At 38.2% G+C, this 27,992-nt stretch overlaps 2 protein-coding genes across 4 annotated transcripts in view; both read right to left on the bottom strand.

The window, feature by feature from the left end:
- The window catches only part of SELENOP (selenoprotein P), a 170,146-nt gene extending 144,445 nt beyond the window's left edge, over positions 1-25,701 (bottom strand). For both annotated transcript variants that reach the window (XM_057418050.1, XM_057418052.1), the window contains exon 1: positions 25,678-25,701. The gene's annotated coding sequence lies outside the window, so the exon portion shown is untranslated. The remainder of the gene's footprint in view (positions 1-25,677) is intronic.
- Positions 1,276-27,963, bottom strand: PAIP1 (poly(A) binding protein interacting protein 1). 2 transcript variants are annotated; one of them, XM_057418056.1, is made up of 11 exons: positions 27,873-27,963; positions 24,205-24,386; positions 18,052-18,240; positions 13,622-13,734; positions 9,573-9,684; positions 7,654-7,779; positions 4,923-5,029; positions 3,444-3,561; positions 3,263-3,317; positions 2,580-2,673; positions 1,276-1,621 (listed from the first exon to the last, which is right to left on the bottom strand). In XM_057418056.1, exons 1-11 carry the CDS (start codon positions 27,901-27,903, stop codon positions 1,531-1,533), a joined length of 1,218 nt encoding a protein of 405 aa, XP_057274039.1. In that variant the 5' UTR covers positions 27,904-27,963; the 3' UTR covers positions 1,276-1,530. The 2 variants fall into 2 exon arrangements, with proteins under 2 accessions (XP_057274039.1, XP_057274038.1); XM_057418055.1 differs by lacking the exon at positions 27,873-27,963 and adding an exon at positions 25,609-25,849.
- Between the last annotated feature and the right edge of the window lie 29 nt (positions 27,964-27,992).

Genomic DNA, 27,992 nt, shown 5'->3' on the forward strand with positions numbered 1-27,992 from the left:
CTTTGATAAACTTTATTTTTCCAATGAGTATTAAAAGATAATACTCTCTGCAACTATCTAAAGAAAAATAGGAGTATTAGGTAAAGGGGAGATAACAGAAAAAGGACAAAAAGTACCTTTTTTATTTTTAAGCAAAAAATGTAGTGAAATTATACCAAAGGAAACAAAAATAGTTAAGTTTTATTTTCCAAAACCCCAACCTAAATAAGTATGTTAAATGAACAGAAAGAAAAGAGTCAGTGCTCACTCTTTGCAGATGCACAAGTTATTTAATCAAACAAGTAACAGTGAAATATTACCAGAATTATTTACATGCATATTTACAACATGTGTTCTTTATAGTTGCTAACTTTTGGGACTTTTTTTTTTATTTTTTTTTTTTTTAATTTTTTGGTAAGGGATTCTACTCAATCTAACCAGTAACAGATAACAGGAAACAGTACAACTGAGTTTGGCAACAACAATAACAGAGTATCCTAGGAAAGGTAACATGATTATATGGGGTCAAAAGAAGAGCAGTTGGCTTCAGAATGTTGACATTAATGAAATTCATGAATTTACTCCAACTACAAAATCAAACTACATAAAATTAGAAGAATAAAGTAAGTTAGAAGAGTTACCAGCTCAGACATGTTAGATACATTGAAAAGAAAACCAAAACTCCATACTGAGCACTGCACAAACTCTTGAGAAGCATGGGTTAAAACATAACTACATTTGTATGCTCTTGAATAACACCGCAAATTAAAAGCTAGTTTTTGCTTGTAGAAGTTGAAAATAAGCTTATCTAAACCAAAGACTTTGAAAGCACCCAACTTCCAAAATACTGCTTGCTTTCTCACCTATCAACATAGAATGTGTTTGTACCAGGGGAAAAAAAAAAAAACCAAGCCAAACACATCTGGACCTCATCCGTACAGGTTTGGGGGAAAAAAAGAAGGAAACAAACAAAACAAAATTTCCCACAAAACAAAACTTACACAAATCACTTCTCATTGCTGTAATCTACAGGGGAAAAAATAAAACAAAAAAACTCCCCCAAAACACCCCCCCACCAAAAAAATCCCAAACCCAAGACCTAACTGTTTTTGGATCATGTTTTTTTTAGGGGAAAAAAAAAATTAAATGTGGGTATCTTTAAAAAGGGTGAGTAAATCCCAATGTATACTGGAACAAGCAAGAAAGCAGTTAAATTCAGATCAAGTTATTCTTCCCCTTTTTCTCAAGTGAAATTTTACGGAGTAATTCCCCATTAGATTGTAATTTCAGTTATGATAATTTTAAAATAATTTTTATTGCAGCCAAAACATTGTTCATATACCTGTACATAAAATAAACTATGATTATATACACAACATTTTAAGATACAGGGCATGAGTTTACAATTTTTGGCAGTTTCTGTTAATGAAAATTGTGTAACTTTAGTACTTGGAGAAACTCAAGCTCCCTGTTTTGGTACAAATGTTTTTATCCCCATGAATTCTAACCATAAAGTGGCTTAATAAACTAACATTAATGTGTAACATCTCACTATTTTTTCGTATGTTCTGATTCTAGACAGAATTTTTCATATGCCTCTTCAATTTCTGGATCCATCTCATCATCAATGTCATCAAAATACCTGGGGAAAAAAAAAAAAAAGAAAAATCACCAAAGACGTTAAGTACAGCTTTTCAGAAACATTTATGTAGATGTCAGAAATAAAACACAGTTCTGTAAATAGCTGTTAACTATGACATTTTCCTAAAGGAGCTGAAAAGGAAAAAAACCATGGGTAACTAAGAAAATAAGTAAATAGAAACCTCAAAGCAGCCTGGGCATGGTACAAATAGTGACAGTGCTTGTCACCATTTTGGATCATATTACACTGTCCACAGTTTAAAAACAGAAATAGTTTCCGAGATGATAGTAAGTGCCATAATGTTAACCAAGCTTCATAAAATTCAATAGTACATCTGTATTGATCTATTTGCAAGAAACCATAATTAGCATTATATTAGCTTATTTTTTTGGTTGGTCAGCATCCTAGTTCAAATACTGCATCCACCGCCTTGGTTGCACACTAGTTAAAGAATCCGTTTATATAAAAACCTGCATTCCTTTTTGTTGATACATGAAACCTTAATTCCAAAGGAATACTCAATAACCATTGAAGGAATACTACTTATTCTAAGGAAAGAAACGTAACAAATGTTGAGATACTGAAAATTTTGTAATCATCTCTAGCTGGGATGTATATGCACATCACTCAAGTGAATTCAGTTTGTCTCACTACCAACACTTGAAAGTCTGCTGCTTCATTTTGCTTGCAAATTAATTTATTTATAATGCAGAAAAGAGTTTGTTTGTACATGTATATGAATATCTGAATTCTAATTAACCCACTCATTTGGATAAATATAAAATGTTTCAAATTTGTGTGATTACAAAACAGCTAACCTCCACTGTAGAGGTAACTATTAATTATTTAGTTTTATTTTTGGCAAGACTGGATTTCTGAGTCTGCAGTAAAAAGAACTGGTATTAAAAAAAAAAAAAAAAAAAAAAAAAGAAAATTATCACTCAAAAAGAAAACATACGGATCTCCAGGTCCTGGCAGATACGTTCCATTTTCTTCGTATTCTGGAAAAAAGTCCTCTCTTTCAAGCAGCTCTTGGTATTTTTCTTGATAATCTGGCAAAGCAAAAATGACATTGAATAATATATAAAACTAGTCTTCTAAATTACCATACATCTGTATGGTTGGAAAATAACCTTCTAAATGAAACCAAAATGGTATGAAACATCTTATAGAAAAAACCCTCTTGCTACTGTGTTTCTCAGGACCTGAACTAACCTTTAAGAATGATACCTAACTTCCCAGGCACAGATGTCTGCTGCAAGAGATTTCATGCCACACTGTGCTCAGATTACAGAAAACAAGGAAACTAAGGAAGAAACAACCCTTTCTTGCTACTAACAAAAAACAAAAAATTGACTTGAAGATTTCTGGCTTTCTGGAGAGATCAAGTGCTGAGAACTATGGCACAAATTCTTCTGAGTGACAGGAACTCAAATACATGCTTTCCATTTCAAATATTTTTCTTTTAATGCAGAATAAGGCATGGGTTACACAAAGTCAGAAATTCAGACATAATTTTGTCTTTTAATCTGTATGAATTTCAGAAATTTGAAGAACAACTTTTTATGTACTTCAACAGGACAAAGTTGATTACAACTTTTCAAAGACTAAGAAGAAAGGTATGCTAAGCTACTGACATACCTGGATCCGCTGCAGTGAAAGGAACACCCTCAGAAGTGTAAAATGTTGGCTCATTCTAAGAATAAAGTTACACAGAAAGTTATACGTATTCAGAGAGACAGTTGTTTGTAGTTTTCAGCAATGTGATTGTCTATGAATCAAATTAAATTCACAATTAAGGAACTGAAGTGTATGTTCTTACCATAAAATAGTTAGGGTCATTTTCAGGGGTAGCTTCTGTATGTGCAGAAGATCCATGAACTCTACCCCAGTTACTTGATCTCAATTCTACTAGTTTCAGAAGCATATGTTTCACATCTCTGAAAAAAAGCAGCACTCCAAAAGTTAGAATGTTTTGTGCTAAGTAGGAAATTGGGCTTCTCACATCTTGCAAATATTACGTAGTTAAATCCCCTCCCAAAAGCTCTATAAAGGACAAAACCTGGTCCAGTCGACAGATAACTCTGAGTTAATTTCCACACACACACACACACACACACACACACACCCCCCATGTCTAGATGCTTTATATATCAAGTATAAGATACTCACCCTCTCCACTTCCTCTGTGGTGAAGTAAGGAGCCCATACGAAACAAAAATTGCTATAGTTTTTATCAAGATACCAAACCTGTAGCACAAGTTTTTCTGATAAAAGGATTGTACTGGGAAAAACAGGCAAATGAGCTTCAAATTGTATTTAATAATCTAATTGATTCTCCTAACTTCAGCCCTCTTAATCACACTGTAATTTGCAGTCAACAGTGAGAAGTAATGTCTCCAATACACTAGATATCACGAGTCATTTCACTCCTAAAATAACAGAAATTGCTTTTTTTCTTTTAAGCAAGTTCATGCAGAAGACTCTCATTAAGGAATAAATAAAATCTTCACTTGTTTTCTCTATTAAAGTAAGTTTGTGCTTCTGTGTCTTTGAAGCCTTTGCTTGTGCTATCAATTTTCTCAGGTTCCTGAAGCAAAATTTTCCTCATCCTCCCTGGGGACAGCTCAATTACAACCCACAGATGCTACAAGCTACCTGTTGGCCTCCCTCCATATGGCAAGATATCAGGTCACAGTGCCTGGACCATCTATAGGTTTTTAGTGAATTTGCAAGAAGCTGAGGATGAAGTACAACAGAATCAGATCACCTCATTCATGCTGTTGATACCACTCATTGTTCTCCAGACTGCACTAAGACCATGCTCTCCAGAAAAACAACACAAAACCAAGTTTCACTTTGCCTTTACATTTATAGTTATTTGTATATATTTATATAACCCTAATACTGTTAAACTAATATTTAAAAGTATAAACTAAGAGATATCACCACAGTTGTCTCCTTGTATATATATACTTGCTCTTAGAAACCAAAGCACTTATGAAAGATTTCAAGATCTAAAAAGTTGAAAAAAAAAAAAATTAAAAAAATCATTACTGTGAACACACATACCTATCAAAACATAAAATACACTTTTTTTTTAAAAAAAAACAATCTCCCCAAGCCTCCTCAATGAAGAAATATCTGATTTTATACATAGGAAGTGAGCCGAACATCCCCTTCCTTCTTATAAATAGACTTTTTAAAATGTTTTGGATGTGTTGTTCATTATTCTCGAAGATTTTTAAGGTGTTCTGTTTAATATAAGAAAACCCCACTGCACACAAATTTATCTTCTCACCTGCTACAGTTTGCATCCAACACAACATTTTCAACTCTCTGAATAATATCCTCCATATCACTTTTTCCTTTTTCTTTCCAGGCATCTTCTAAAACTGAGCCTGTCAACTAAAGACATCGGATTAGTTTGTTTTTTTTTTTTGTTTCTTGTTTTTTTTGTTTTTTTTTAATTATAAAACATTAATAAACTGTCAAAAGAACAGGTTCTGTAACAATTCATAACATTTAGATGTACTGCATGACTACTTGAGGACTGACATTCCCAATTCCCAATACCTTTTTGCTAAACAGATTAACAGATTTTATAAACAGTTTTAGATTACAAGCAGTATGATAGCTTTATGTCCAATGTTTATGTCACAAAGAAGTTCACAACCACTTCTCTCTTTTCAGTGTTGAAATACGATTTGAAACAACTCTTCAATGACATTTGTCAGATCTTATGTAAGTATATGCTATAAAAAAAGGAGACCTTATTTTTGCAGATAATGCCACTAGCTTACCTGAGAATAATGAAGAGTTTAATAAACAGTTTAGAAACACTTCAGTAAACTTAGCTAGCATCACACATGCCAGAGGATTTCATCTGGGTATATATGAGGAGCTAAGAATTATCTAATTAAGCCAGCCTGAATTTTAATCCATAAAATCTGGGAAGCTGAAGCTGATGCCAAGTTTTAGCAGCAGATAGTCTACTACTGCTGTGGATGAAAGCCTTTTCTGTTAAAAATAGGTACTTCGCTGCCCAGTAATTGCACAGTAGGAATTAAATCACAAGAAAAATAGTTTGCCTCTGTGATCAAAGTTAACAGCAATTCCTGACCTACTCAGCATAAATATTACACTTTCCAAAATGCCTGGAACGGCACCTGATGATACAAAGGAATAAAATGCAAAGATAAAAGCAAGCATCTTGGTCAGCATTTGTTTGGTGTTCTCAATTTTCTACTGCAGTCCTACCCTGATTCTAGACAATTAGATAACAGCACCAAGGAGTTTTAATTACAAATAAACATATTGCAGAGCAAACAGGTAAAACACCTGTATCTATCACTATATTAAATGGAAAAGACAACAGGAGACATTTACTGCTTCAATAGTGAAGCCAAGGGGTTGGACTAGGTGATCTCCAGAGACCACTTCCAACCCTAACAACTCTGTGATTCTGTGTGATTCTGTTTCATGAAGTAGCCCAATCTAGCTACACATATACTCTAATATTTGTAGCTACTGTAAGACACTATAGAACACTTGCATCACCCCCCCCCCCCCAAACCTGTGTTCTGTAACACTCTGTAGGTTAGTACTGTGTCATAAAATAATTTAGATTGCCGTCTTTTATTTTGAATGGATGCTGTGAAGTCAAGTAAATATTCCAAGAACATTCACACAAATAGCAAGACGTCCACCTTCTTTTGAGAACAATTATAAAAACCAGCAGCACTGAAAAACCTCATGATTTGTGTACTGCCTTTTTGGGAAGTCCTTCAATGGGCCTTGCTTCAGGGAAGCACTGCCAACATAAGGATTGACCACAGGAGGGACTATGCTTATTGAATACAACCTCACATTTTTGCTTTGAAGCAACCTGTTTAAACATCCAAACTTCAAATGAAAAGTTTAAACAGAAAGATGTAAAACCTCTCTTCCCTATTCACCATATCAAAAGAAGCTTCCTGCATTTCAAGACAGAAGAGTCTGAAAAACAGTGGAGTGGGAAGAAGAGGGAAGAATGAGGAAAAAGCAACTAAACAACCAACCACCCTTCCCCTACCCCCTTTTTCCCCCAAAAAACCTAAAGTCCAAAAAAGCTTTTAAATTGCTTTCCTGTAAAAGTCTTTTCGCAACTATGAATATAACCATGGCCAGCAAAGAGAAAATTTTCTCCCTGCATAGAAGCCACCATTTTTTTAAGGAAAAATTTAAGAGCAAAGAGGTTTGTTTTCATCATGAAAGAGGAATATATTTATTTGTGCAGTAGCAGTGATACAGGCAGTACAAGATGAAATAACTGGTATCAAGAAACTTTTGCCACAAAAAGTGGCAGACACGTCCTTCAGAACAGAGAACATAGAATCATGTAACAGTTAGGGTTGGAAAGGACCTTAAGATCATCTAGTTCCAACCCCCCTGCCATGGGCAGGGACACCTCACACTAAACCATGTCAACCAAGGATCTGTCCAACCTAGCCTTGAACACCGCCAGGGATGGAGCATTCACACCTTCCTTGGGCAACCCATTCCACTGCCTCACCACCCTTACAATAAAGAATTTCTTCCTTATAACCAGTCTAAACTTCCCTTGTTTAAGTTTTAACCTGTTACCCCTTGTCCTATCACTACAGTCCCTAACAAAGAGTCCCTCCCCAGCATCCTTATAGGCCCCCACAATTCATTCAAATTGATTACAGTTTTCTCCCACACCAGAAACAGCAAAAGGAGACCTGAAGTGACTGCTTAATTGTCTGCATCCTGACTTCAGTTCCATTGCTCTTGTATGTATAAGAACAGCCTTTCATTTTACTTTTAGAGCTTATGTTACTTTTTTGTTGGCTCAATTTCATAATGGTACTAAGGAAGAAAAACACAGCAAACAAGTATAGCTTCCTCTGTTAATGATGTAATGCATAAAACCTTATAAACATTTCCTCATTTGCAGTTTCCCCCACTGCTTCCAAAGTTAAGAAGGTTAAAAAACTTGACCATTTTTTCCGTTAAAACTACTGTCTCACCTTCAGCAGTTTCACTGCACATATCAGATTACTGTCCACAGGATTAGACAACAGCGCATTTAGTAATTCCCGAAGGCCTTCTTGAAGAATTTCTGCTCGCATTACCTGTCCCTTTGTTCCTTTAATCTGCAACAACAAGGTTAAAAGACTTACGTTTTAGAAATCAATTTAGTCACATTTTCATCTCTTGAATGCTGTTATGATTTGGTTTGTGATCAACATAGCTGAGGTCTTTAACTGGAAGAACATGCCACATACTGTAGCTGTTTTAGAACACAGACCTTGAGAATACCTTGCAATTCTGACACATACATAACAATGCATGCCTAGCATTTTGTTTGCTAGTAAATTGCTAAGAAAAGCTACCAAGTGCCTGGCAAATGGTCCACAAAATCCCAGATTCCCAGAACCCCATGCTCTTTCCCATGTTACGATATGTATTCTCTACAGCTGTAGTGGCTTACTTCTGGAAGGTGCTCATTATGTATTTAAGAGAGTATAGAAAACAGTTAAAAAAATAAACCGTAAGCTCCACAGAACTGGACAACTCCTCCTCCTGCAAAGCCCTCTGTAAATTTTCCTCTTTACTTCTAGCAAGTGAAAAGCAGATTTCAAGGCCTACTTACAAACAGAAATGGAAAACTCAAATATTTATTTTCTTTCCTTATGCCAGCACAACATTTTTATATTGTTTGTTTATATCAAACTGTTGAAATAATCCTGCTAAAATACCTTTAAGTACACTTTGGCAGTGACCTTACTGAACTCACAAGTGTAAGAGTCTGTCCTGGGGTCAGCAGTAGCAGTCATGTTTCTCCTTCTTGGTAGCTGGTGCAGTGCAGTGTTTTACCTTTCAGCTGGGGAACAGAGCTGATAGCGATGTTTTGGTTTGGCCAAGGACTTTGTGAGCCTCATGCTCTGCCAGGGAGGAGGGGAAGCCAGGAGGAAGCAGAGACAGGACACCTGACCCAAACTGACCAAAGAGGTATTCCATACCACAGCACGTCATGCCCAGGAGGTAACTGGGAGTTAGCCGGAAGGGCTGGGAGACTGCAGGGTTGGAGGAGGTATGGGTCGGTGCTTGGTCGGGCTGAGGGGGGCGAGTTATCGGTCAGCTGGTGCTGAGGTGTTGTATTCTCTTCCCTTGTTATTTCCTTTATCATTATTATCATTGGTGGTAGCAGTAGTGATTTGTGTTATACCTTAGTTACTAAACTGTTCTTATCTCAACCTGTGGGAGTTGCATTCTTTTCGATTCTCCTCTCTGTCCCTCCGGGAGCAGGGGGAGGGCAAGAAAGGGGGGGAAGTGAGCGAACGAATTGCCTGACTGGGTTTAAACCACGACAGAGTCAGAAGCTGTAAGTGTACATAAACTTTTCTGCACCTATTACAGATACAAAAAAACCCCAATCTAAATACAAGATTACATGCTTAAAGCATAATACAAGGGCTCAACCTTCAGAAGATGTATCTTTAAAGGCCTACCTTTTTAATTGCCCATTTTAAAACTTTCCACATCTTCCTCAAGGGTTTGCTAATAGCTCCTATTGGTGACTGGATACTGAATTATGGGTTATTGATCATGATCTGCTTCTGCAAGGTTGTAACATTTCCTGTGCTGGTGAAGTGTACTCATCTGGGGGTATTGCCAGTCTAAAGAACATACCAAAAGCTGCATTCCAAAGGTGGTTGTGGTTGTTTTTTTTTTATAATTTCTTACACTTCAAAAAATATAAACTTCTACTGATCTTGTCCTATTTCCTGGACACACATTATAACAAAACTGTTCTAAAGTTCTTTTAATTTATTCCCCTCTCCCTTTAGAAAAAAACACCTCAAATTACATGCCATTTTCAGTGTTTACCTGAACACAACAAAAAGTCAACAAAGAACCACACCACATGGAAGTTTCTTCTTACCTCTAGATTAAGGTAGAGTTCAGCTAAGAACAGGACAAAGGCATGAAACTCTTTTTGGGTAGTCTCATCTGCTCTGGTGGCTTCATCCCTGTTTTCATACTCTGCTCGACACCTGTAAAAATTAAAACAAAGTCATACATCTGTAAACATCCCAATGTATTTAACATGATATTTACTTAACAGAATGCTAAGAATTTATGAACTACATTGCAGCTGTTACATGCTGAATGTTGGCAAGTACAATTTGTGAAGGAAATGAGAACACTTCACAAAGACACCATGGACTTGTCTCCTTTTAGATGAATACATATGATTACATGATGATGTTTTCAATGGCTGAAATTGGAGAGAGCAAAATGAAATAGAGCAATTTACAATATGGAAAAATTAAAAGACAGTTACGGTCTACATATAAGAATATGGGTCCAGGAAGTTTAACTCAGGCAGCCAAATGTCCACAAACCCAAATATTACTGTGAAGGACATATTCCCCCTTTCAGGGTGCTGCCCACACTGTCTTAGATACCTTTACACTTACTCAATATATTCTTTATCTAACCATTTTAAGTGACAGTGATGCCTAGTTCATGACACTAAGCTGTGTGGCGATATGCTGGAAGGGAAGGATGCCATGCAGAGGGACCCTGACAAGCTTTAGAGGTGGGCGAGCGCAAACCTCATGAAGTTCAACAAGGCCAAGTGCAAGCTCCTGCACTTGGCTGGGGCAATCCCAAACATGGATATTGGCTGGGTGCATTCAGAGCAGCCCTGAAGAAAAGGACTTGGGGGTACTGGTGGATGAAAAACTGATTATCAGCTGGCAATGAGTACTAGCAGTCCAGAAAGCTTAACCACACCTTGGGCTGCATCAAGAAAAGTGTGACCAGCAAGTCAAGGGAAGTGATTCTCCCCCTCAACTCCACTCTGGTGAGACCCCACCTGCAGTACTATGTCCAGCTCTGGAGCCCCAAGCATAAGAAGGATGTGGAGCTGTTCAGAGGAGGGCCATAAAGATGATCAGAGGGCTGGAGAAGCTCTTCTATAAAGACAGGCTGAAAGAGCTAGGATTGTTCAGTCTAAAGAAGAGAAGGCTCCAGGGAGACCTTAGAGCAGCTTCCAGTGCCTAAAGGGGCTGACAAGAAGTCTGGAGAAGGATTTTTTGTAAGAGCAAATAGTGATAGTAGAAGGAGGGATGGCTTTAAACTGAAAGAGGGTAGATTTAGATTAGACATTAGGAAGAAGTTCTCTGCTGTGAGGGTGGTGAGGCCTTGGCACAGGTTGCCCAGAGAAGTTGTGGCTGACCCATCCCTGGCAGTGTTCAAAGCTAGGCTGGACGGGGCTTTGAGCAACCTGGTCTAGTGGAAGGTGTCCCTGCGCGTATCAGGGAGGTTGGAACTGGATGAGCTTTAAGGTCCCTTCCAAACCAAACCATTCTGTGATTCTATAATCTAGATATAAATACAGAGGATTAAGATAATACGGCTGAGAGGTAATTTTTCTAGTACGCAACAACTGTGCCAAAAACATACAAGCTTACATAGCAGTTCAAAACCAGAATTAGAAAGTATTTGAGATAAAGGAAAGACAGACTTCTAATGTACTCTCTATGGTTATGTTGTGAATTAAGAAACACTAAGGAAATGAAAAAATCTACATTTTCTATTTCAGCTGCTTAAAGTAGAAACTTGGGTTGAGAAACAGAAGATGAACTCTCTGTGGTTATACTGTTAGGTTGTTTATCCCCCTTCCCAATTACATCCGTATTAGTAATAAAAACATAAGCAGGGTGCCAAAATTGATGTTATCTATTGGGTTGGCTTTAAAAAGCCTGATAACCCAACCTTAACAGATTATTTCCTTCAAGTAACAAACATATTTAAAAAAAAAAATCCCCAAATAAAAGTCATAATTTTGAAGGCAAAAAGGCTCATTTGGGGAAGAGAGAAAATGTAAGTATTTTCCATTTCTCTGTGTCCTGGTTTCAGCTGGGATAGAATTGATTTTCTTTCTAGTAGCCGGTACTGTACAGTGCTGTGGTTTGGCTTCAGTATGAGAATAATGTTAATAGCACACTGATGCTTTAGTTGTTTTGTGAGTACACTGGAGGAGTGAGTGAGTGGCTGTGTGGCATTTAGCTACCTGTGAGGTTAAACCATGACAGTCCTTTTGGGAGATCAACACGGTGCACAAAAGATTGAGCTAACAACAGATCTGACCACAGTGTGTTAAAACAAATTTGCTATAAGCATTCATTATATTAGTTTAACAGTCACTGGTCACAATATTGATTGATTTTCTCTCAGACTTGCTGTGTGTGTTCTCAGAGTTGTGGTAACACCTTACTTGCTGTACATGTTGCCTGTTGTGATATTTATCAACTATGGGGGCTGGGTTAAGGTTACCATTTTGCTGTACTTTGTAACACTGGCTTATGACATGATAAAATTGCTGCTTGTGAGACTCATCTGGTCTCTCTCAACCTTGCCTCATTTCCGTACTTCGGGAGCCATCTATCGGAATCTATTGGCAATTACACCTTTTACCTTCTCGGAGAACCCATTGTGGAGATACGTTCCTCCATCTTCCCTTTCTTCTGGAGGAGAAACCTTCCTCCATCTTCCTCTTCTTCTCCAGGCTAATTATAATAGCTTGAGAATTCTGAATATTCTAGGGATGTTCAAACCAGCATGATCCTATTGCTATGTCTCCTAAACGTCCTCAGAGTTAAACAACTATTTAAGAATACCATCCAGAGATCTGTCCTGAGGCTAGATAGTTATGAGCGCTGCTTGGGTAAAGTACCTGTTGTAAAAGTATGCCACGTAGACAGATATTCAAGTACTCAAGAGTTGGGCCACTGAAGAACATCAAAACAGCCAAAAGGTAGATCAGGCTGCTAAGGCTGAAGTGTCTCAGGTGGATTTGGACTGGCAACATAAGGGAGAATTATTTTTAACCCAGTGGCCTCATGCAGGCCACCAAGGAGGAGATGCAACATATAGATGGGATCATGACTGTGGAGCAGATTTCACCATGGACACTATTGGACAGGTTATCCACAGATGTAAAACATGCACTGCATTTCAGCAAGTCAACTACTTGGCTTTATTATTATTATTTTTCCTTCAATTTCTGTCTTATTAAATTGTCTTTTCTTCCCAGGTCTTCTCCTCCATCCTCCTGAGGGGCAGGGAGAGTAAGCAAGTGGCTGTTATCATTTTTAGCTACCTGCTGTCTTCAACCATGACACTCCAGAAGTTACACTCTGGATAAAAGATCATCATAATGCATTGTTGTTGAAGTTTTTCATGATTTTGTTTCTAAACATAGGTGCACTAAGTGAAACTTTTTAAAAGAAGCAAGCTTGAAGTTTATAAAGCCAAAAGTCCTTAAAGAGAAAAAGGCTAATTTCTAAAGAATTCTTAAGTATTACAGTGTACTGCTTCAAAAGTCATGCAGTAAGATTTAAAAGATTTAAAATAGTCCATTTAAAAACTTTTTTTTTGTCAACTACAAAGTCTATTAAACTGTAAGCCCTCGGAATTCTGTAGAAACTGAAAACTGAAGAAATGTATTCTTATGGATTTTATGCACCCACTTCACAGACAAAGTCAGTTAGCTGATCAGTGAATAAACCTTACACAGCAACTCCAGCCAGAAAAGTAATTAAAGGAAAAAAAAAAAACCAAACCACAATGAAGTCAGTCTTGGCAAGGGTCAAAGGACAAGAACAGTACATATATGTGTATTTACTATACTTTCAAACTTTAGTTAACTTTCCAATTTACCCTGTAATTTGTGATCAGTCTGAGATACTCAGGTCAAAAGAGCCAACAGAACTCCAAATGGAATCCCTTTCTCATATTTTAAAATATTAGAATATTTTAAAATGTATGTTTTTGATAACCAGTATGTACCTGTGCTTTAATAATCCTCCATCTAAACTATTTTATATATGTACCTGGTTGCACATGATGCTAACAGTTACAAAGTAAGAAGACATGTAACCTGAGAAAGTAACAGGCTTAAAATTACATATTGATACTGACCTTTGAAGTAACAGTTGTCGGAAGTTCCCACTTTGTGGACTAATGGTTAGATGGTGAGATAGATAGTTACACAAGCGAGCTCCCATGTATGAAAAATTTGGGACAGATGTGGCCTTCCAAAATAGAAGTGGAAAAAAAGGAATTATTCATAAAATCATTATTAGGCTATCAGGAAGTATCTTTAACAGCTTTTTTGAAAACTACTTAACAACAGTTGATAGGACAACTGAAGAGCAGAAGATTAATAATTACTATTTGTCATGTTAATTTTTACATCTCATCAACACTTTGCTAAATGCATTCCTGCACTTAAAAAATTACATGTACTGTGATTTTTTAAGAATCTTTAAGAAAACAACTACCATTATGCTGTGTGTCTCAACTGTGCTTCTTCACTATAACCTGCAACCAAAAAATATCTGAAGGTCACTTACAAACTGTTTTTACAAAAAAAATCAACACTGGACATTAAAACATTTTTCCAAGGACACACTCTCTCTCTCAAGGAGCAAGGAGTATATTAAAACAGCAGCAACAGCAAAAAGTCTGCTTCATTCAAAGGGCTGTTTATCCCGGAAACTATTTCTGGCAATAATGAATGCCCAGGGAAAAAGTATAAGAACATGGCAAGTAAAGACAAATACTTTCTCCTGTACACACTCCAGCAATCTGCAGAATAGCAAACTCCTGATTTGGAGGTTAAGACTGTTATCATTACAGTTAATAGCTCTTGATGGGTCTTTTTCTCCAGAACAAGTCATATTACTCTGAACATTTACACTTTTATCATCTAAAAACAGCTGGCAGCAATGAAATTCTACAATGTAAGTTATACACTGTCTGAAAAATATTCTGCTTTAAATACTATACTTTAAAATTTTAAGAGGTGGAAAAAAGCAACTGAAAATTCAACATTGTCTATTACTGAAAGTCTCTTAGAACTTAATGCAGAACATCCCCTTATTTTGGCAATTTATTCCTGTTCAATTATTTTAAACTATCTTCTAACAACACTTGAATTAGAGATTCTTTCTCAAATACAGCTTCAGTGAAAAGTGGTTCTAGTTTAAGTAACTCCAGCAGCTCTGCCAAAAAGAAAATAGGGTTATCAAGAATTCATTAAACTTCTCCCATGGCTGAATCATCTTTGAACATTCATTTTATATCTTGATCATCTATCAGCACTACAGCTGTGCTTGCTGCTTGTAACATGCTCAAATAAAGAGCATCTTGCCATTAGCATGTCAATGCGTTGTATCTAGTTACCTTCTATGTGTACTATAGCTAGTTACAGGCAGAGAAAAATGCACTTACTGTAACTGTACTGTGTGCATGAAGTCGCTGGTAAAAACTGAATTGTCTTTGGAAGATACAACAAGTTTATGTAACTAAGATAGTAAACCAGAATCTAGTTTCCAGTAAGAGGCATGTGAAATATCTAATGAGCTTTTTGGTCCTTTGGTTCAATTAGTTGCTTGGACTAGAAAAGGTGTCCCCTTTTTATAAAGCAAAATACATCACTTTAATTTCACTTCTCTCTCCTAACAAACCCCCCAAATCAATCAAGCACACACGCAAATTCTTCGAACCTCATCTGTATTTTCTAAACTTCATCTTCCTAAATACTTGGTCTGCATTTGTGGTTGCATCAAATACTGAAACAATTAAGTTTTAGCTATTATGACCTAAATTTTTGGTATTATAACTCAGAGACCAAAAAAACCCACCTCTACATCTTCTTAATAACCAATCATTACTGTGCAGTAACATCTTCCCTGAATTATTATTGCTGGTAATCCCAGTTTATCTCCGACTCAAAAAACTCACAACCTAAGCAGAAGGCTAATTACCAATACTTATCTTGAGAAATTTCAGTTGGTGTATTAACTATAAACAGCCAAGATTCTTGAGCTATAGTGTCAGAGTGCTCAACTTTTGGAAAACAAGAGAACCAAAAATTCACTCTGTATAGAGACATAAATGGGTTAGGAAGAAGAAGGGGAAGTATATAATTAATACTTATAGACAGATTGAGATACCTGATACACAGACAAAGGGAAGAGTGTACATGTCTTGGGTTTCATTCATTTTAGTCTTTACACATAGCAGGTGTAAATCTGCCACCTTTAACCCAGGACTGCCAAGTCCATTACCAAATCATGTCACTGAGGGCCTCACCTACATGGTTTTTGAAGACTTCCAGCAATGGTAATTCTACCACTGCACTGGGCAGCCTGTTCCAGTGCCTGACCACCCTCTTGGTGAAGAAATTTTTCCTAATACCCAGTCAAAACCTCCCCTGTTGCAGCTTGAGGCAGTTACCTCTTACCCTACTGCTTGTTACCAGGTAAGAAAAGACCAGCCACCTCTTGGTTCCATCCTCATTTCAAATAGCTGTAGAGAGTGAGAAGAACTCCCCTTTGCCTCCTTTTCTCCAGACTGAACACCCCCAGGTCCCTCAGCTGTTCCTCATCACACTTGTGCTCCAGACACTTCAGCTTTGCTGCACTTTTCTGGACATGCTCCAGCACCTCAATGTCTCTCTGTAGTGAGAGGCCCAGAACTGAATGCAGGACTTGAGGTGTGGCCTCACCAGTGCTGAGTACAGGAGGTCTCTAACCATTTCTTCCTGAACTATAGAGACTTCAACCAGCTCCCCATCTCTGCCATACAGCTCAGAAAGCTGAGCACCCTGAGGATGGCTGGTGTGACTACTGAAGACTGAGGCAAAGGCAACATTAAGTATGTCATTCTTTTCCTCATCCTTGGTCACTAGGTTTCCCCTGCTATTCAGTAAAAGATGGAGGTTCTCCTTGGCCCTCCTCTTATTGCTAATACATTTGTAAAAATACTTTTTATTATCTCTTATGGCAGTAGCCAGAGTTAGTTCCATCTGTGCCTTCCCCTTTCCAATTTTCTCCTTCCATAATTCAACAATATCCTTGTAATTCCTGATGGGCCAACAGTCCCTTCTACAGGTAATAGATTCTCCTTTCTTCTCCTGAATTCCCACAGTATCTCCCTGTTCAGCCAGGCCATTAGATCAGGTTGCTCAAAGGCCCATCCAGCCTGGTCTTGAACATTTCCAGGAATGGGACATCCACAACTTCTCTGGGCAACCTGTGTCAGCTGTAAGATCTTTCTGGAGTAACCTTTTCTCCAGGCTGAACAAAACCATCTCTTTCAGCCTGTCTTCATAGGAGAGGTGCTCTAGCCCTCATTGAGTAATAATACTCAATGCTTCTCAGTTGAAGAAGGCACAGCCAACCCTAACACTGGACCTGTTTTTAAACGGGGGGGAGAGAAAGAGACAACACTGAAGACTTACATTAAGTAAGAGTCTATTTAACTTGTATGAATTTAAAAATCTGATAAATCCCTCTTTTTCTTCCAATAAAGTTACATGGATATGTTAATCTTTTTAAACTGCTGTCCATGTGTTCAAATAAAAGATGGGAAAACAATGCTGCCAAACACAGCACAGATAATCTTACAGATTATCACTAATCTGTTGTGAATTAAATCTGCATTAATTCTATATGACAGTAAGAAACTTTAGACTCTACGGTTCTGTACCATGATCAATTGGTCATGCAGCTTCTACATGCCTCAGATTAAAATATTCTGCAAGTATCTGCACTTAAAAGGTAAATAAGAGTTTGCATTCTCCAAGGTAGAATTCAAAACCAACCAACCCAGAAAAGTGAAAGATGCACAAGGTAATGAACAGCAAGGGCAAGTGTGACTTCATTCTCTGCAACAAGGCCAAAAGACAGTAAAACCAGCTAATTTGCTAACCAACAGATATTAAGCTGTTTGTTCCAATGGCTCTCCCAATTAGTATGGAGTTCAGCTCAAGGTCGCTGTCCTCATTTCCATGGCCATCAATGGGACTGGACCTAGTTACCATCAGATGAGCTTTCCCTTCCCCTAGTTATGCTGTTCTGAAATAGGTACATTCCAAATGAATAAGAAAGCCTGTCAGTAAAGGAGTATTTCCCAAAGGTTGATGAGCACAGTAGGTATGAATTTAATTTTTTAAAATACCAAGGAATTGAAAGTATCTGAGTAGTATAAGGAACTTGCTTTGCAGGATAGAATAAAAATGTACAACTCTGGCATTGCTTAAGAGTGTACTTCTTCAATCTTTACTATATAAATAAAGCAATTCAAATACAACTCCCTTTAACCGTCATTTCAAATCTAGTATGTGAGCCAGGAGCTAAAAATTTATCAACAGCCCAAGTATCCCACACCTGAGCTACCATTTAGATTTGATTTAGCAAAATCTTTCCCTATATGTTCCAGTCTAAAAAGAAAAATTCATTAAACAACTACATAGATAAAATTACATGACAAACAATACTGGTATGCATACTTTGGACACTAGGTAACAGAGGCATAGTATCAATGTTATATACACAGTGTACCTGCTGATAGATGAGCTCAACAAGCCCTTGTAAATCTTCACCTGAAGTGACCCAGGCATTCAGTGTTTCAGCAAACTGCTCTATTTCAGTTTCAAAACAAGCTGGTTGGTCGGTGAGGTGATTTAGGAAGTCTTGTACATATTCCACCAAAGTCAGATAGCCATCGTATCTATCTTCAAAGGAAGAATCCTATAGCAATGAAATAACATACCGACTATTTAAAAGGAACAGTTTACTTCAACACAAGAGAACACAGACCTCAGGGCATCAGAAAGCTCTAGTAGTCCTATCATCTTAAGAACTGAGTAATATTTTTATATAGATTAGAGTCTCCAGGCAAAACACATCAAAAGACAGATCAAAAGAAATCAAAGAGTTTGCCAAGTCAGGTGCAAGATTAACTAAGCAATAAAGTATATATGTTAAGGCTAAAGCTAATAGAGGCTCAACACCCATTCCTGATGTGCAAACAGTGCTGCATATATACGAAATGTAGAAGGAAAAATAATTGGAAACTTGAAACAAATTATGTTTGGCTTAAACAGAGTATATAGTGCTTCAAAACATGCAGAATGGCAAGAAATTACAGAAATACAATAAATACAACTAGCGCCCCCATGTAAAAAGTATTTTTTAAAGTCAGTGAATCTGCATCTCTTGACAATGGATGAAAGACTACAAAGCATGAAATGAAACTATTCAAATGGTACTTCATTAATTTGCAGCTATTGAGGTTAAAAACCAGACAGTAAACACACCTGCTCCCTAATGGAGGGATGAGCTTGCATAGTATCACTTTATCAGTGTTTACACTCCTGCTGATGGACAGAAGTCTGTCAATTTTGTTCATTTAGAAATGAACATATGTAATGGTATCTGAAGTCACTACTGTTCTGAAGTATTATGATGCTAGCATGGGAGGGGAACAGCAAAGTAAGCAGGATACTTTGTGATGTCACTAGTAATAACACAGTACAAATAATTCACTTTGTCACGCTATACAAAAGATGGTGAAAAGCATTCTTACACAGATTTCAGAAGTGTAAGCAGGAGCCTGAAGAGGGACTGCTAAAGAAATGACTTATCATTAGTTATTCAAGATATAAGGGTGACACAGAATATCAGGCCTGTCAACTGATCTACTAGTTAACAAGAAAAAGGTTTAAAATACATGAACTGTAAAGAATAAAATTATCTAAAAATATTAGTGAACTAACAATTTTCTTCATCTAGTGGACATAAATACATTGCCAAGGGTTATAAGTACATTCTCCTTTTCCCCACCACTTCTCCCTTATTGAAGGGATGTAATTTACTTTCTGTCTTCAAAACACCTCAGTCTCTCCTCTACTGTGAAGCAACATGGATCTGTGAAAGATTTTTATTTGGACATGAACTGTACAGAAAGACACTGCTGACAATTAAGTATTTACATTAATTTCATGACCTGTGAAGAATGTGTGGGGAAAAAGGCAGACCTTCCAAAATTCTTCAAAGATCCGCATCATAAGGTTATACAACTTAAGCTAGGGTGAGACGTATCAATATAATAAAAGAAAAAAATAGAAAGATTTCCTATTATGTTTAATTAAGTAGAATATTTGTCTTTAGTATTATTCACTGTACAAAGTTACATAATATTGCTCACAAGAAACTGAAAAAAGAAAGAAAAGGGTTTATGGAAATGGTGGCAAATTGTTATTACTATAAGGATAAATATTTCAACAACCTGGTCCAAGTTAATTTTATTTTGAGCTGGGGAAGGGAGTCAAGGAGCTTCAGAGGTCTTTTCCAACTTGAAGTATCCTACGGTTCTAATGGTTTGGAGCTTACAAAGCCAAAGAATAAAGGGTAACAGGCCTATGTGTAATTTGCTAAATACTCTATTTTGCTAAAGGAAATCAACTTTTACTAGGCAATTTCAAGTACCCCAGGAAAAGTTCTGTACAATAAACTTCAACTATTTTGTTCCACAGAACTATGACATTATTGTGCAACAACTACAGCTTAGTCATATACAAATGAACTGGCATTTCTCCAAACAACCTGTTCAAAAACTCTCCTGCAGGGAGATAGCAGGGAATGCTATTGCTGCAGCTAGTATAAAGAAGCTGCTCCTTCTGACAGCCATCAGGTTGTTAGGAGATCCTCATTCACCAGAGAGGAAGGTATCTTCCTCTCATACTTACTTGATAGGAATTCAATATTGGAGGAGAATGTCTTTCTGGAAGGAGCCCCAATATCATTTGGTATACCGGTGTCCCTGTATTGATACTCCTCTTCCCATTTTGTAATTAAAAGGCTAAACACAGAGGCTCTGCAACCACATTAATCTACCTGTACTAACTACACAAATCCAAATGCAATTGAGGTTTTAGTAACTATGCCAGCAAAAAGAACAAATAGGAGAGAAAAATGAATAATTCAGACATTATAATAAAGTTGTATATTGCTAAATAAGTAATGCTTGATACTTTAAAAATAATAATGTTTAGCCCAGTAACTTCTAGACATAAACCACTCACATTTGTCACTGGCAGATTTTAACAAGCGAAGACAGCACTTACTACTGTATCAAATAAAGAAAAGCAAAGCAAATCCCTCCTATTATTTTTATTAGTTGGCTAATAGGAAGCTATACGTTTACAAATTTGTGATTCAAAGCCATGAAAATCAAACAGAAATTTTCCACGAATTTCTGTTCTGTTGTTGATTTCTCAATCAAGCGAACACTGTCTAATCCTTCTCCTTTATGTTTGATAGCTATAGGATGGGATCCTGGATTATTCACAACAAAAGACTGACCAATTTAAAGATAATGGATTTGCCTCTTTTTGGCTAAGAGATGACTTGCTTCTCTTTTGCCTCTGCTTCTACTAAGAGTCAATTCATGAGTTTCAAAAAAACAATAGTGAAAAAGCTCAGTAGGTACTAAAACTCCTCTGGTTTATGTAAAGGTAACAAAAAGGAAGATATATGAGCCAAGTCTGCTCTTGTGCTCAGTTTCTGCACATGTGCTAATTACCGCCTTCCTATACCTGGTAGGTATTTACAACATTTCTTCCACTTACGAACTTCGTCACTGAATCCTTCATTCGATTTCTCTTCAGACCCTTAGGAACAAGCTCTTCTCACTTTCAGATTATATGCACTTAACAAGTTTACAATAAATTTATTGCAAACTTAAGTACAAATGATGTACAGTGAAAATGGAATTTGCCATAGTGATAAACAGTGATTAACAGCATCACTTGTAAAAACAAGACTGTGTGTAAGCAATACACTCCTTACTAATTACCTTAACCTTAGAAGCAGAGCTAAAGGACTGATAAAAGGAGAACACCTGTACCAGACAGTGCCAAACACAAAGTGAATACTAGAAAAACAAGTGATCAACAAGAAAGGGCAGTAGCTGGGTGAAAAGCGAAGGTGGCACAGGAAGATTGCTGACTGGCTCAATTCAGGACCCAAAAAGCTTGCTGTCTCCCCACCCCCTTTCATGAAGCATGTGTGCTAAAAAAAAGTACTAATTAATAATATATTTGGTAACTTTTGACCAATGATAAGTAATTTCTTTGCTCTCTGAAATGTATATATTTGATGTACACAAAACTAAGGTGCGCTAGCTTTGTGGAGCTTCCACCTAGCACCTTACTTTGCAAAACACCTGAGAATAAAACACCTCGAGTCTGAGTATATATAGTCATTCTGCACACCAAGTAACAATTCCACTTTTGGGACAGCATAAAGACTGTTGCATATACAAAATCACCTTGCCATGCTGTATAAAGGGAAGAGGCACCCCCCTGCTTGGCTAAACATATAAGACCAGCACTGAGGCTGCTTAACCTCCTTCTTTTTGAAATGAAAAGAAGTAAAAACCAAAGCCAGATCAAATGGTGATGGTCGGATTCCACCTAAGATGATAAAAAATCTCATCTTACGAAGTGAAGACATCATTGTGCCCTTCTGATGTAGTGAGAGCCATGTTATTATCATACACTTGTGCCAGAGAACAAGTCTGACATTTCCAACTAGCAATTCAAACCTAAATCTAGTCACCAATTCTACTGCAGAATTCCACAAGTTCTGATTGGACCGACCTCTGTATGGAAACAGATAATCCCATAGAATCATAGAACAGCTAGGGTTGGAAAGGACCTTAAGATCATCAAGGTCCAACCCCCCTGCCATGGGCAGGGACCATGGGGTCTTTATTCCCTAAAGTCCTGGTAAAGTTTTTCTGAAAATTCTAGTATGCCTTGTGTGCTGTACCACTTACACTGTCTTCACAGCAAACTGATAGTTTGAGTATCAGAACTAACCAGATGTCATCAAGTAATCTCATATGCAAATGTGATATGGACATGCACAGTAATTATTATAATGTACAATTAAACAAGAAATCTGTCACTTTTTCTAAAACAATAAATGCTTAATAGCAAAACCACTGGGTATTTTAGAAGAGAAATGGAGCTTTCAGATGTAATAATTCCAGGGAATGTTATAAATTAAAGGTAAAAGATATTAATTTTAAGTCAGAAAAGCAGTATTTTCTCAAAATTTTCATTCAGATTTTAAAACTCATGATCAAATTCTGTGTAATAATGAGATGTGCTAAATTTCTTATTTTTATTGCAAGTAAAATTAATTCAGCCATTAAAACGAAAAAGAAACCCGAAACAACCAAACCAAAAATGCACCAAGGAAAAAAAAAAGCCAAAACCACCAAAAAACTTTGTAATAGTGAAGCACAAACATCTGAAACACCACTATTAAGGCCCCTGCAACATACTTACAAGTACATGTTCTAGGATTTGCCTAGCATTTTAACAGGTATTTTAATTAATAGATGAGTTACATATTCCTACAACATAGTCCTACATATTCCTACAACACAGCAACCAGGAACTCCTACATGCCTCTGTATTTTCGCAAAAGAGCTGAAAAGCAACACTGGTGTCCTCAAAACTTTGTAATTGTAAGCACGCGTTGTCTAATGACAACCCAAATGGCAGGTTTTTTGGTCTTGAAACAGAAATCCTTTACTTATGGAAAACACGTAACATATATTGAGTGAAAATAGTTATTTTCCCCCTAGATTACCCAATTCACTGAGGCATGTTTGTGTTGGCCTTTCATTAGCAGTTGTATATCGGCTACGGGCTTCTATTATGCAGGACAGTAATTCTATTCAGCAAACTGGCAAAGCTGGCAACATTAAGATAACATCAATTTCACTGGTGAGGAAAAGACTTTAAATCGAACCCACCACATTTAGCATTCAAATCAAGTATTTTTCTAGAAGTTATTAAAAATCTGTATGTTTCTATAAATTGTCTGGGGTTTTTCTGTTTGTTTTTTTTTTTGTTTGTTTTTTTTTTAAATTCACTTGAGTGTATTTGTAAAAGTCATTGTTCCCACCTGTTTATGTACAATACCAGAATCTGGCTGCTTGCACAAAAGGATATTCCAAGAATTCACATACATCTTTCCCTTTACTGAAGCAGTAACATGAAAGACTACAGAGTAGAAAATACAAAGTACCAACTTTTATTACATGATACATCTACAACATTGAATTGAAATCACCCTTAAGCTGGCTGTAAAGGTATTAGGTATGTGGGTAGGTAACTGCTAGGAATGAGCCTAATCCTACTTTTCTGCCCTTCGGTGATACAATTCCACTTTTAAGTAAGGAATTAAAAGTCACGGTCAATCATACCCACTGTAGAATAAATTTCAAAAAGGTAAAGTCTTGTGCTTGGAAAAGCTGAAGGTCAAGCTTTCTCCCACACTTGCTTCAGAAACCGAAATCTGTATAAACGTGTACCTAAGCCTTTACTTAAAATCCAATGCGAACTACAACAGAGGTAGCTGCTAAAAAGATGCAATCAATGCTTGGTAAAATCAACAAGTAACATCGTTATCTGCAGCAAGCTTTAGCAAAATATCTCATGCTTTCACATACATCATAATATTCACCCACTATCACTTAACATTCTGACTGTGACTCCTGAGGTTATCATCCGAGTTTCTGGAATCTCTTCAGCAAATGAAGCATTTAAGTTATCTGATTAAACAAGATCTCAGAAAAATGGTAACTTGAATATAAGCAAGTTGGCATTGGCAGAGAAGAAAATAAACACTCACCGCAAAGTTCTGATTGAAGTTCTGGACGTAACCTGGTGGATAGAACTCAGGTGCTTTAACAGACAAGTTTGATCTTATCACAGGAGCTGCAGCCACCTGAGGTTCAGCCATTTCTGGTTCAGAATCAAGAACTGAAACTTTATCTTGTGATCCAGATGGAATCCCTGTCTGTGGCAGGTGCTCTGAAAAATTTTTGTTAAAAGCTTTTCTTAGAATTTACTAAATTAGTATGTATTCACACTGAGTACACACATAATACATATTTTTATTGAAAATATACTTTTACTATTAAAAATACTTTCAAGTTTACATCAAATACATTGTTTTTCTTACACATGGATAAAGCTTTTACTTTAGCAAACTCTAGATGTCCTTCTACCTCATAGAAAATAACCACAATGTTCATGTGAAAGAAACATTTAAAAAAAAGGAAAAAAAAAAGAGAAAAAAGAAAAAGAGCTCTCTCCTCTCCCACGAAAACATGCTTTTTAAGAGAGCTAACCTGAGAAACTAGCAAATCTTGCTCATCTTGTGGGTTTTCCATACTTTTCAGATAGAAATTCAAGACTTTGAAGTTCAATTATTGGAAGACATGACTAATTTTTAACAACACTAATTTTTACCAGAATTCTCAAAGACACTTAGGTGTTCTTCTCATACACTGTTGGGAGAAAACCCCCCACAACTACACAACCAATCAACAGTGAAAGAGTGCTTTCAAAACAGTATTTCCCAAGAGTACCAAATGTATCTTTATAGATTAGCTCCTATGTTTATTGAAAATGGAACCTGATACCTACCTGAAAAAGCTAACCAGCAAACAATGCTTTGTATTACTGTCAGATTGTGTTTATTTTCTGGCAAACCTTTAGGCTGGTGTTCTTCAATAAGAGGAAGGCTGAACCATCTGCTGTCAGTTTAACAGATGGATAAAATGCACACACAGATGTGAAGGCCCAGAACGGGGGGAAGTGGACAAAGAGGTGTTGTGAGTGGCTGCAGTGCCACACCACGCCTTTACCTGGCCATAGGCCCACAACCCAGAAACATGATCACTCTTCTAAGGAAAGGTGCAGATGCCCCCACGCAGCTCTCCCCGGTGAGAGAAGAATCCAGCGGATGGCTGGGGTGCACAGCGAGCTGGTCCTCAGGCCGCGGTGACTCCTCCGCCTCTGCGTATGGGGGTGCGAAAAATCACGCGTCCCCGAGCTTTGGCCGCGGGGAGGTGAGGCGAACCCCCATGGCTCCAGTCTCAGGGGGTTGGCGAATGGGGGTACAAGCGAAGCAGGAGAAGCATGCTGCGGGCACACGAGTGGAGCGCGGCAGGCTGCAGGGAGCTGCTCCCCTACGCCTTTGACACCGGAGACCTCGGGAGGGGCAGGGAGGGGGCCGCTGCGCCCGTACCTGCGATTCTGGTGCCCAGAGGCGCAGTCTTCGGAGGCCGCAGTGATTCCTGCTGCGGGAAGAGGCCGCCCGCTTGGTGCTGCTGCTCGTCGGCCGAGCCTGAGCTGTTCGAACCGCTTCCCCCAAGGGGGGCCCCATCGCCGCTCTCCGGCGCTCCCGCACCACCGGGGACAGCAGTGCCTTCCCAGCCCGCAGCCCGGCGTCGGCCGGCACCCGGAGTTCGGTCGAAAACATCCGACATGCTCACGCTGGGGCAGCTCAAGCGCTTCTGGGAGACAGCCGGCGAACGGCGTGGGGGCGGAACGTGGAAAGGGGCAGGGCGGCCGCTGAGTCCCGCCTTGCCGCGGCCCGAACCCTTCACTTTCAGTTTCACCCCCACCCCACGGCCACGATGGTCGCGGACCAGCGCGGCTGACAGCGCCCCCTCGCGGCACTTGTCATGACTGTCGCTATAGCAACCCCGGCGCAGGGATAGCAGCTCGACCGGGCCCGGGCGAGTGTCGCCCAGCTCGGCTGCCGCGGACGAACAGAGGTTGTTACCGGACTCGATGACAATCTCGCCTGTCCACAGCTGATGGGTCTGCAGCCCCCACCACAGCACGGGATCGCTTTCTAGCGGGCTGCGGGTGTCAGCAGCCGGTTCCGGGGCCGCACCTCGTCACGCCTCCCAAACAGCAGGGAAGCTTGGGCACGGCATTTCTCACAAAACAGTATGTTCTTGTGATTGTTCCCCTGCAGGAACACACAGCGCGAGGTGACCCCACCAGCACCAAGACTGCTGCTACACGTAGCAGAAGACCTGTAGCTACACTACGCACATATAGGCAGAGGAGAGGTGTTTGCATGCGCAGCTGCAGCCTGAATTCTACACTTGAGCCCCTAACATGGCAACATGATTGTACAGCTAGAGTGATTTCTATAAATATGCTTATTCAGAATAATGTATTTTCATGTATAATTGTGCATGACATGGTAACAAACTCTATTCTGATTTAACTTTTTAAACCTTCCACACCAACAGGAACTAACTGGAGGAGCCAGTTATCTATCTGTGTAATGCATTTTGCTAATATTAACTAATATTTGCTAATATTTTGCTAATATCAACCCACATTAACTGTGGGTGACTCAGTTGAAGTGCCTGCTCACAATTTAATTCACCTATTCCTGTTCAGTTTTACCCCAGAGCCTTACTCTACTCACTTTGCAAACTCCATCAAATCACAATATGCTTTCAAGATGAGGCAGGTAATGGAGACACAGGGTGCCCAGAACACACCACAGCTGGTCTTGACCCCACAAAGGTGCTCTGTCCCTTCCACAGCCAAAGCCAAAGCCTGAGGTGGGGTCAGGTCACAAACTCTGTTCATAACTCATGAGGGGGTGAAAAATACACACATGTGTGTGAAACATTATAAAAAAAACCCCAAACAAACAGAATAGCATTGTCTTGTATTAAAAAAAATAATAAATTGGATTGTAAAATGGTGCCTTTAGAAGTTATGTTCCCATTTGGTTTATTATTACATTTTTACCATTTTTAATTATTAATGGCATGTTGGTGTAGGGTGTAAAATATTTGTGACTTCCACAAAGCATGAACTGGTCTGATTTTTGGTGAGAGACAGGCTTGGCCAGACAGTAAAGGTGACAGAGCTGAAGTTCATTATGCTCATGGGAAAACTGTTCCTAGGCAACCGTTACTGAAAGCCAGACTGGTAAACTAACAGATCTACACACTGCAAAGGAAATGAGAGCAACAGTAGGAGGTTTTGATGAGACAAAAAAATACCGGAATACTTCCCTTGTGTAAACAATTCTCAAAACCAGATCTAAGCAGCATTACCAACCCTTTCAAGATCACAAATTAGGTACTAAAATAACTAAATGGAATAAATTCAGTAGTGTTGTCTTATTTCAGCTCCATTTTTAAAACCTGTGTTTGTGACCTCGTGTCACATCTGCAGACTCCACCTTACCAGGAGGATAATGAAAAGCTTACATTAATGTGAAAAAGGAAGCTGAGATTTTCAACCACTGGTCTTAGGCTCCTGAGGCTTTAAAGGAAAATCATCATTATACTCTGGCATCACTTTTTAATAGATCAATTTTTTGAAAAAAGCAAATCTCATTCTTTAAGGTATACAACTATTGAGGAATTAAATGTTACTGAACAGGTAACTTTTCATCTGTGATCATAAATGTGAATTCTTCTTCTTAAGATAATTCTATATTATCTTAATGTCTGTTTGGCAACTACTTACCGTTTAGAGTGGACTGTGATACCAGATCCATCTTTTCCTCAGAGATGCAGTACTTGAGATTGTATGAAAGCAGTTGTGTTTGGCTGGGAACCCGATTGTGTACACCTAAACCAAAAATTA

Source organism: Pezoporus wallicus, unplaced genomic scaffold (genome assembly GCF_028554395.1).
Source record: "Pezoporus wallicus isolate ANWC-B61680 ecotype Strahan unplaced genomic scaffold, APGP_CSIRO_Pwel_v1 contig_8557, whole genome shotgun sequence".
Lineage (NCBI taxonomy): Eukaryota > Metazoa > Chordata > Aves > Psittaciformes > Psittacidae > Pezoporus > Pezoporus wallicus.

Bases quoted from the DNA above. Each gene is read 5' to 3' on its own strand.
- PAIP1 (XM_057418055.1), bottom strand. From the start codon at position 25,849: ATGTCGGATGTTTTCGACCGAACTCCGGGTGCCGGCCGACGCCGGGCT. The intron at 9,685-13,621 runs GTCAGTATCAAT...TAATTTTTACAG, and splicing joins CGACAACTGTTACTTCAAAG to GTGTCGAGCAGAGTATGAAA. The intron at 2,674-3,262 runs GTATGTCAGTAG...TTGCTTTGCCAG, and splicing joins TTTCACTGCAGCGGATCCAG to ATTATCAAGAAAAATACCAA.